Source organism: Solenopsis invicta, chromosome 6 (genome assembly GCF_016802725.1).
Source record: "Solenopsis invicta isolate M01_SB chromosome 6, UNIL_Sinv_3.0, whole genome shotgun sequence".
In the NCBI taxonomy this organism is placed as follows: Eukaryota; Metazoa; Arthropoda; class Insecta; order Hymenoptera; family Formicidae; genus Solenopsis; species Solenopsis invicta.
Genome location: NC_052669.1, coordinates 89,080 through 99,935, shown reverse-complemented (window position 1 = coordinate 99,935; position 10,856 = coordinate 89,080). Strand labels below are relative to the sequence as shown.

At 33.1% G+C, this 10,856-nt stretch overlaps 1 protein-coding gene across 3 annotated transcripts; it reads left to right on the top strand.

The window, feature by feature from the left end:
• The first annotated feature begins 1,183 nt into the window (after nt 1-1,183).
• Nucleotides 1,184-8,819, top strand: LOC105205181. Of its 3 annotated transcripts, none has more exons than XR_851270.3 (7): nt 1,184-1,428; nt 4,097-4,257; nt 5,425-5,584; nt 5,672-6,232; nt 6,548-6,838; nt 6,917-7,242; nt 7,440-8,819. XR_851270.3 is itself a non-coding variant. In XM_011174471.3 (7 exons), the coding sequence occupies exons 1-7, from the start codon at nt 1,371-1,373 to the stop codon at nt 7,476-7,478; spliced, it is 1,479 nt and encodes a 492-aa protein (XP_011172773.2). In that variant the 5' UTR covers nt 1,184-1,370; the 3' UTR covers nt 7,479-8,814. The 3 variants fall into 3 exon arrangements, 1 of the variants encoding a protein (XP_011172773.2); XM_011174471.3 differs by having other exon boundaries at nt 6,917-7,125; nt 7,440-8,814; XR_851271.3 differs by lacking the exons at nt 1,184-1,428; nt 4,097-4,257 and adding an exon at nt 4,264-4,860.
• The last annotated feature ends 2,037 nt before the right edge of the window (nt 8,820-10,856 follow it).

The following is a 10,856-nucleotide window of genomic DNA, read 5'->3' as shown; positions in this document are numbered from 1 at the left end:
GTTAATCGGCGTTAATGCAAGTGGCCCTAACCTCTTGGTTAGTTTTAACCGTGATTGGTGAAAAATGCCTTTATGCCGTTATTCATAGTCGATTTTTATTTCAAGATCGTCTTAAGTAACGACTTAAGATGCTAATACATCTCTCTGATTAGTTGATGGCATCTTAAGGTGATACTTAAGACGATCTTAAATATAACAACGATTTTGGCTGGGGCACACCGGTTTCACATTTCAAATGTCGGTCCAACTTTTATGTTTGGCTAGTCAAATAATTCAGTCCCTTAATGGTGCCGCGTGTTCGTCTGAGCTCGATACACCTTACAAGTGCATATTGAGTGTATGTATAGTCGTGAGCTAAAAGGTTGCGATACGTTTTCTTTGATTGTTTTTGGAATGTAGACTTGCTCATCAAATGGCGAACGTCATTGGTTCTTACTAAAGTTCTATATAAAGAGAGAAGCGACATCGAACCCCCACCACAACCTTCAGTATCCAATTGAGTCCTCCACCGCTATTTTTGGACCGCTCTAACGTCATCAAACACCCTCTAACATCATTCGTATCATTCTACAAACAGCTGTGGTCACAATATGGCTGCTCGCTTAGCCAATCAAGTATCAATCAGATTACCAATCAGAGCTTCGGACATCAATGTCGCTTCTCTCTTTATATAGAACTCTAGGTAGTATTAGAGTCCCTAGAAGTAGAGAGTCTGGGGGTCGATCATGAAACTTTTTCCCTAGGGCGGAAACGTGAAAAGTGAAAATGTTTACCATTGAAGTTAATAGAGAAATTTTTCACTTTTCACGTTTCCGCCTTAGGGAAAAAGTTTCATGATCGACCCCCTGGACATCTGCCCCTAAAATGTCGGTGATGAATATGACAGTGTACGTACGTGAGCTTTATGTGTGTGTATGTTTATCATTGTGTGCACTGGAACGTGTTGTATGCTGTTATCGCATTGGTTAAAGAGGATTAAATAGGGATCCGTATTGGTGCTGCCATTTTAGGTGCACAATCACGTGCATCCAATCACATGGAACCCCGAGATGTCCTGACTCTCTACTTCTAGGGACTCTAGGTAGTATTAACGATACATGCGACGCGAGTGACCAAATACCGAACTCATTTTTACGACGGAATCCACTTTTGCTACTCTCTGAGCATGAAGTTCGGTCTCCTTATCCTACTTCATGATCATGGTCAAAATGGCGATGACAATGAGCACAAGCGACTTGACAAGTGAATTGAAGAGAGAATTGTGAAAAGCCGTCAGAAAATTATTAGCGCCACTGTTTTCTCTATGAGTGTTTGAAAGTAATTTGAAAACAATCGCAAAGTGACGCGCTTTGATAACATTAACGTACAGAATGCAAGTGGCGCGTTTTTATTGTCATCTTGTTTGGAGTATTTGGTGTTTTTTACAAGGTGATAAGCTCGATTACATCGTTATATAGAAATTTTCCTCTATCGACTCTATTACTTGTACATACTTCCGCGTTAGCCTTTCCATTCTATTTATAGCTATTAATTGTAACGGATAAGAGTAACGGCACTGTTTTTAAGGTTACTTTAATTAACTCGGATTAACTTTAATCAATGATTAATTAAATTGTTAACCAGGTAGCAAGTTGATATTACTTATTTTGCCGTTAAAGTAATATTTTTTACATCTTAAAATGACATACCATCAGCATGCTAGCTAGGCGATTTAGTTAATGGCTGGATTAAGAAATAACTCGTTACTTGTAACAAAGTTACAGTTCTATGAATTCTAATTGACACTCGCAACGCTTATTATTTTATCCTTGTTGTTTATCAAGTATCAAACAAGAATAAATTATGAGCTTACGAGTATTGAGAGTGTTGAGTGGAATGCATCCTTAAAGATTTTTTTTTTTTAACTTATGCCTGTATTCATAGTCTTTTCTTGAAAAATAAAGATTTCTCGCTATTGTTTTTGTCTTTTGGGTATGATAAAATATAGTACGCAAGACAAAAATAGATAGAAACAAGGAATTCTTATTTTTCAAGGAAAAACTATGTGGGAGTTGCATTTTTTTGTAACTACAGTAATTAATTTTGCAATTATTTTTATAGTCGCTTTATATATTTCAAACTTATTTGTTAACATATAGTCATGGTCTACATTCAGCAGAATAAAGTGTAAAATTATCTTTGAGAATAGCTGTCATGTAAATATTAAATTGACCTTTTTCTTTAAAACAAGCTTGGAATTATTAGTTTACAATTTTGAATTTGGTGAACTTTTCAGCTATAAAGTAATATTGATCCTTTTGATAATATTTCAATTTGTTCCAAATATATTGTTCCAAGTATATATGATTTTTTGTACACTATTCTCGCTACGAAACGTGCGAAAATCTATATCGTTTGAGCGTGCCTAAGGAATCGCTATACTGTTAATACGTCGCATTTTTCCTCCTGTATCTGAAAATGTGCATTGCATCGATACTCGATTTCTCGAAGTTTATTGTCGCTTTTTCGTGGTACCGATTGGTTTTCATTCAGTGCTTACTACTTTGCGAACGGTTGTCATCGCGCATTTTGACTAGTGTATCGAGATCGAGGGGTTAATAGTATAATATTAAATTTGTAATTTGTATGAAATTATGTAATATGAAAAACTTTGTAGCGCGCTTGTTTTGTCTAGATAATTAAAAAGGGCATGATTTATTACCGGTTGAAAAACGAATTACTTTTGAAATCAATAAAAAAAGTCACTAAAAGAACAACATTAAATAGTAACTAAAAAAAATATTAAACGATAATGATTAGGAAAAAATTAAAAGATTTTTTACAACTTCAATTACGCATCATTAATTGTAAAACCGTAGATCTGCTGATACTTGCGTTTCATTCACCTTTATCATTTAAATGACGAATTAATGACGATTTCAAGTGAATAAATAAAAACGAAGAAAGTGTTAATGCCTGCTGGACTATTTCATCATAACGTCCTGCTTATAAAAAAGAAATGAATAAATAAATAAAAAATAAATAAAATAAACTGTAAGGTAGAAGTGATATGGCCTAGATCAGTACATATACATCGAACGTTTTTTCAATACTTTTATTACTTTAGATCGTACAGTTTAGTCCGCCTACTAAATCGCCATTCATAAGCGTGTTTTTAAGAGGGAGAAAGTTTAGATAAGTTTACTGAATTGTGGACAAAAATATTTTTTGTCTAATATGTCAATAAGCATATCAATATGTTAATAAATTTGTAAATTTGTATATTGAATTATTTTATTATTCATTTTTCTAAATTTTTTTGTGAAAAAAAAAAAGAAATTATGTAATTAGACAAAATATGGTGAATACACACGTTGTACCTAATATGACCTAGTACTTTTTCTAAAAATCTGCACTTACATGAATATTTGAAATTGTACATTTTACATTGTACATTTTAAATTAACGTTTAGAAATTGTCACATTTTAAATAATGTTTTAAATCGACACATTTCAAATTATTGTTTAGAAACGATTCCTACTTCGAATCTGGCCATCGATTTTTAATTTTAGATTCAGCATAAAATTTGAAAAAAATCACAAAGTATAGATAGGCCGTATAGGGTACAGTTACTTTAATAATGCCACAATATTTCTAAATACGGTTATTTTATCATTGCTGCAATATTTTACGTTTTTTAATATTGCAATTTTGCGATGAAATATTTCTGCCAATATTGCTGCAATCTTTTTGTGGTTTATTGGATGATAATGGTTAATACAGTTAACTTATAAAATAATTATATAACTTATAAAATAATTATACTAGCAATTCGAAATACAGTCGACACCTAATTATCCAAAGTATGAAGTCAAGAATGTGATAAATGATTAGTATTCAATCACGTATCGTTTGATACTAATAAAACTGTCAATACTATACCAGTATCATTCTTCAGTATTTGATTGCCGACAGCATATCAATATCGAGCTGTATTTCTAATTGATTGAAAAACTATATTTAGTATGGTAGTTATTTTTACAAAGTAACTTTTCTTAGCTAATCATAAATTAAAGTTAATTGGTTAAAGTGAATCTAATTAATGGTTTTTTTTAGTTACTGCCAGGGACTATATTAAACTGTCACACGATGGACCAGTTGTGTTGGGTGGGACGATCACGTTTAGAGCGGATTTGTACAGCGAAGACGGCCAACGATCGAAAGGGACTTTCAGATATAAATGGAGCGATAATTCATTAATGAGACACACATATCAGGTTGCAATTACGATAATGTGCCACTCGTTACATAATGTAACCAAATTGTTACTTGAAAGTGATGTTGTGTTCAGCAAAAAAAGTAGCTCAGTAAGACACTTACCGAGCTGCTTTTTTGCTGAATTAGATGGGTTATATTTATAAGGTTATACCGCTTTCATTTATTCACGGTAAACCAACTCGTTCGTATACGCAGTAGTTAATGAGAATTGTTAAAAATTTTTCACGAGTCGCATGTATCAGCTCGTAAGACTGAGTCGCAAGCGATAAGTGAGCACGATTGAGTATGTGGCATCGTTGGTGAGGTAGGATTTGAGTAAATTAATATTACTCGTGTAAGATTGAGTAAATTAATATTACTTGTGTAGAATAATCTCAGGGCGAAAAATTATATTTCAGTTGCCAGGTTGACTGTCAGAAATTTGGTCGCAGGGTTGACGGTCAACCCGGCGACCGAACATCCCCACGACATCTCGACGCCGTTCTAATACTCCGATTGGAGTTCTCGCTTCCCCGATGTTGAGGGGAGAGGAGACCGCGAAGAACGGTTTTCCTTCTCTTTCCTGTTCCTTCTTTTGGCGATGGGTGCTCGCCTTACAAAAAGTAAAAAGATTACTGATTTATGGTTAAATAGAAAAATTATTACAATTGTACATCAAATTTTATTTATACAAAATCACATGCAATACAATAAAAAATTATATTGCAATTATATTATCTTAATACATATGTATATTAAGAAAAAGCTCACACAATTATGTTATTTGGATATAGGACCATAGTGGAATAATCAATGAGAACTTTAAGTCTGGAATAAGCAAAGTTGAGACTTTGCGACTTAGTTTTACAAATTGGATACATGCAGCACGAAAAATTTTAAATAATTATTTCGGGAATAAGTGGGAATGATATAGTATATGTTAAAAATTCAATGAAATTAGTGACCTCACTTGTGTAAACCTTCTTGTAAACTTCTTTTCAACATAGCTATTATTACTTTTAACCACATTTCGTTTTATTTATTCTTTGGCATAAAGTATTTTTAAATTTATAGCTACAGCAACGTCTACCGTAATACAATATTTCATGAATTTTTGTTTCGGATTGTTAATTTTTTTATACTGATACTGTAAATCGTTATTCCATATACCGTATATAATATTTTAGAGCAAAGATACATCAAATACTACAACATTTTGGAGCATAAGTTTTCCCCGCAAGAGCAACATTCCTGGAAATTATACAGCGGAGTTAGAGGTCGATTATCTTAGCTTGTCAATCATTTGGTTGTTTGACGCGAGTGCTCGTATCGAGTTTGAGATTTCTGGTAAACTTTCGATCGAAATTCTTTCTCGATTGTTTCTTTCCATCAAATATGTCACGTTTTATTTTTATCATCTCTTTTTAATTTTAGAATGTCTCAATGGTAATGTAACCATAAAACAGGCTAATAAAACCATAGCGGGAGAATTTATCTCCTCTACAAATGAGACAAAATTAATGATAGACATGCGTAAAGGAGATTATGACTTTATAACACACAATGCGTCGGTTCTATCAACATATTGGTTTATCGACTGCAAGTATTACGGTCAGACAAATGATTTCACTTTCGCTTACAATTTTACGAGTCCTGGGGTAACGCACGAAATAGGAGCCTTAGTGATCGTTTCGTACGATCTGCCAACGACTACGATACCTACAACAACCACGATTGCACCTAACGTGAGCACAATCGCTCCAAATGCTACGGCAAATTCGAATGGAAATCTTGTCACGGTTGTAACATCACCAACAACTGTTACGACTGCAAAATCATCGATAGAGTTGTCTACGACAACTGCAGTTCCGACTAATGTGAGCGTAATAGATACTGTCAACATGTCATTGCCGTACATTTGCTCAAACACGTCTCTCATTCCACCGGATCCTAACAAGACGTATGGATATTTTCAAAAGAAGATCCACGTTCGTGGTTAGTATAAGACACATAATTAATATTTTACAGAAAAATCATTTTTATCGTTTAAAAGTTTCAATTAATGGCAACATTTTTAGAATAAACAGACGGAAGCAAACAAATTATTTTCACATTAAATATTTATTAATTTAAATTAATATGTTACACAATAAGTTGAATATTACTAGAGCGACACGTGAATAATACAAGAAATAAGAAATGTCATTTTTCGGTCAAAGCGGCTTTTGGGACTTGATAATATTTGTATATTATTAAATACACTTTTCTATAAAATTAATAATTTTTCATTTTTCAATAATTTTTTATTAGCTCCTGTGTCAAATATCTCGGTGGAAGGTACGAATTGGATTCAACCGTGGGACATGCTGTCTTTGAATGTGACCTGCAAAGGATCGGGTCCGTTTTCCAAGTGTCTTCAATTTCACCGTGGAAAGTACAATGTAACGGGAAATGAGACGTGTGATAATGCGGAACAATTGCATTCCTGCAATTTTTCCATTCTTCATTATTTCCTCGAGCCCAGTGTCTACACAATATTAATCATACTTAACAACGAAGTTAATACACAGATTTATCCACTAATGATAAACATTTATAAAGGTAAGTTTCCATCAGTGATATATCTCAAATATCGTTTTATAACTTACAATCACAATATTCGTATTTACATTTTTACAGTTACGACAAAGCCGCAATTATCTATTATTATAGTACCAGTCTCTTGCTCAGTCGTTGCTGTAGTGCTGATAGTGTTTGGAGTGGCTTATTACATACAAAGTAGAGCGAGATTCACGATAGAAGTGGCAGACTTTGACTTTGGGCAGAATAATCCAGAGATGGAGTATAAAACGTTTGCGGAACGTTTACGCGACTCGTTTAATAATACTGTAAGACCTGGCAACAAACGGCTAAACGTGCCCTATTACGGCAGCATGAATTACTGAAAATACGGGCTGTATGCGAAGCTACGTGATCTATCTAATCTTTCTGTTACTTTCAATGCCGTATGGTCTATTTTTGTTTGTTTTGTTCTTTCTTCAATTTTATGGCGTTTGACTTTGCTTATTAATTTAGTCTATTTAAAAAAAAAAAAAACACCAGAATGGCCAATACAAAATTCTTTCAATGACGCACTATTTTCTCGCTTTCTCAAAAATTTTATATCGATCGGTTATTAATATATAAACTTTATTACATGTAGGGGTATAAACCACTCAGCAATCCACAAACACTTCAGTGATGCATGAACGAGAAGTAACATTCTTAAAAGCGACATTAAATTACAATAAAAATCTATGAGGAACAGAGACGAGTGATGCATCAAGCAAAAATGTTCATCGGCAAGTTCAATACTAGCAAGGAGGTAACGTGTAGTGATTGGACAATTTAATATCGTTCAAAGATAAACAGTGATTATAAAAAAAAAAGTGGAAGATGACACAGTGCTGCACGATCATTTCCAACAACTAGCGAACGATGAAATTTAGATTAAATTGTATATATGAAATTACAATTATATATAGGCTGTGAATATAGTACGCAATGGTATGTGTGTTCAAGGCGCTCAAAAACATTCTGTACAGGAAAATTTGATATTATTTTAAAATCCCGATGGGTGTTATCTCAACTTACATCCCTTTTTATGATTTGCGTTATCTTTTGAATTATCTATTAGCAATTGTGTGTCGTATGATGAAATGCATTAATTCGCTGGGTCATAGCATTCCGATTTGCTTATCTTATTTCAAATATATTAGATTGATAAGTCTGACTACTCTTATGATTAGCAAATTAATGCACTTTACTATGTTTCGCATATATGGAATACAAAAGTGATGAGTGAAAAAAAACAATACTATATTTTATTAATTTGTAACTTGTAATTTATACATGCATACAACACGCGGGTGCACATACGTATATTCACGAACACGCGTATATAGAAATCGCTAATATGAAGAGGCTTTATTGGAAAGTAGAGTAAACTCACATTTGTATTAAAAAAATTTTTTTAATACATATTGTAATTTATAATTTATGAAGAAGTAAATTTTTTAAAAAATTTTATTCAAGTTGTTCTAAATGAATTTTGTTTATAAATGAAGCATAGAGGAGGGTAGGCTAAATTGGATCGTGTTCCAAATAGGACCTTTTTAATTTAAATGAATACAGTTAAGCAGATTTGTGTGCGTTTATAATGTAAAGTCCTTATAAGACACTGAACGTGTGACAACAGTTTAACAGTTTTTTATCATAACATTCATTGAATAGACGCGAATATGTATTTTTGTTCATTGTGCAAAAATTAAAATAAAAAAATTCTTGTAAATCATTCAAAAGATACTCAAATTTTGAAGGATAATTGATTCATGATAATTAAAGAATGTAAAATTCAAAAATATCAATCATTTTGCGATCACTTTTGCGGTTTTGTAAAATTTGTTCCAAAGTTCAAAAGGATTTATGTCCAAATGGACTTTTACGTTCAAATTGCAACCTGATCGTAGCACTGGCGATTGGCCAACCAAATCTGATTCTACAAATGTTTAATTAGTAAAGTATTATGTCATCAGATTCGGAATAATTGAATTTTATTAATTTCGACCTTAATTATATAACGATATAAAATTATCGGGAAACGTCTAATTACATAAACTAATTTTCTTTTTGATAAAATTTTTATTTTTAACCGTCAAAAATTGCTCATTTTTACTCAATACTAGCTATCCAGGGATTTGGAATCACTGGTTCCAAATCAGACTGGAAAAAGCGTTTTTACATTTTCCATTATAGTGAAACACAGGTGAGAAATACGTCAACACAGGTGAGGAATACGTCAAAATAATTTGAAGCAAAAATGAAGGGAATTCAATTATCTTTTTAACCGCACCTTCGGTTTTACAATTGGACTTTATTTGCGCCTTACAGAGAGCAAAAACTGCAGATAGGTCCGATTTATCCCACTCTCCCTTATTGTAAAACACGAGGCGATAAGCTAGAGGAATTCTGAAAATGTAATAATTTCAGTATTGTGGCGTAAGAGTATCTATCCGCTATATCTTTAATAAAAAAAGTTATTAATAAACATTATACTATTGCTATTTCATTATCATCAGTAGAGTTCATTGTTGTGATCTAATCAGATTTGTTTGAGTTGTGTAACATTTATTATAATTTGTCATGTTTGCTGGCGAGCGCTCTCGCAGACGCGGATCGACGGTATTAATAGTCAATTCTTACATTTAAGATTTTAAGGCAATGCTGGAATCGTATGTATACGCAATTTTTGAATTAGCTGTTCTTTTTATCGAAGACTTGAAAAATTGATTGAAAAATTTTTTTTCAAAATTAAAGTATAGACTAGAGACCCTAGAATAAGAGACTGGCCAGCAAGGGGGTCCACTTATGATTGGAGAGGTTTTTTTTTTATCAACTCCCGCTTAAATTCGAGCTGTGATTACTCTTTTTTTTTTTAAATATACGTAATATTTATCAATAAATATTATAAAAATACTACAAACTTGTTTTGTATATTATTCTAAATAATAATTTTTATATTTAATGTTCTCTTATAATTTTGTTATAACGAATATTATACGAATGTTATACGAATGAGGGGCAAAATTTCGCTGGATGTATGTATGTACACCCAAGGACTTTGATTCTGTCCATGGGGAAATTTTCCAAACTGAGAAATCGCTATCTTTCTACATACTTACAGTTCATGATTAACGTAACGACCAATAAGCTCTAATCGTTTTATTAATCATGAACTGCGAGTATGTAGAAAGTGGTGACTTCTCAGTTTGGAAAATTTCCCCATGGACAGAATCAAAGTCCTTGGGTGTACAGTCGTGTTCATTATAGTTGCGACACTTTTTCTTCGATGCGTTTCTGAACGCGCAACTACAACGAGATCTAAGAACATGATTGGTTCTTACTTATGGATCCAACCAATTACGTTTGCCGCTTGATGAGCAAGGCTACATTCCAAAAACCATCAAAGAAAAAATGTCGCAACTATAATGAACATGACTGTACAGTCGTTTTCATTATAGTTGCGACACTTTTTTTGGATGCATTTCTGAACGCGCAACTATAACAAGAGCCAAGAACATGATTGGTTCTTGCTTATGGATCCAACCAATTACGTTTGCCACTCGATGAGCAAGGCTACATTCCAAAAACCATCAAAGAAAAAGTGTCGCAACTATAATGAACATGACTGTACACTCAAGAACTTTGATTCTGTCCATGGGGAAACTTTCTAAACTAAAAAGTCGCTATTTTTCTACATACTTACAGTTCATGATTAACGTAACGACCAATAAGCTGTAGTAGTTTCATTAATCATAAACTGCGAGTATATAGAAAGTGACTTCTCAGTTTGAAAAATTTCCCCATGGACAGAATCAAAATCCTTGGGTCTACATACAGAAACGTGGCGGCCATGCCGCACGTGAAGAGAGTTTCGACGAGTCTAAGGGAGAATTCACACCTTGGCGGAAAAACAGAAAGCAGAGAGCCAATCAGAACTCGCGCTGGTAGTAAACAGGTACAGTCTGTAGCAGAATTTTGAAACTATATACTACCAGCAAAAGTTTTAATTGGCTCTCTG

Bases quoted from the DNA above. Each gene is read 5' to 3' on its own strand.
- LOC105205181 (XM_011174471.3), top strand. From the start codon at position 1,371: ATGCAAGTGGCGCGTTTTTATTGTCATCTTGTTTGGAGTATTTGGTGT. The intron at 5,585-5,671 runs GTAAACTTTCGA...TTTTAATTTTAG, and splicing joins TATCGAGTTTGAGATTTCTG to AATGTCTCAATGGTAATGTA. The intron at 6,233-6,547 runs GTTAGTATAAGA...ATTTTTTATTAG, and splicing joins AAAGAAGATCCACGTTCGTG to CTCCTGTGTCAAATATCTCG.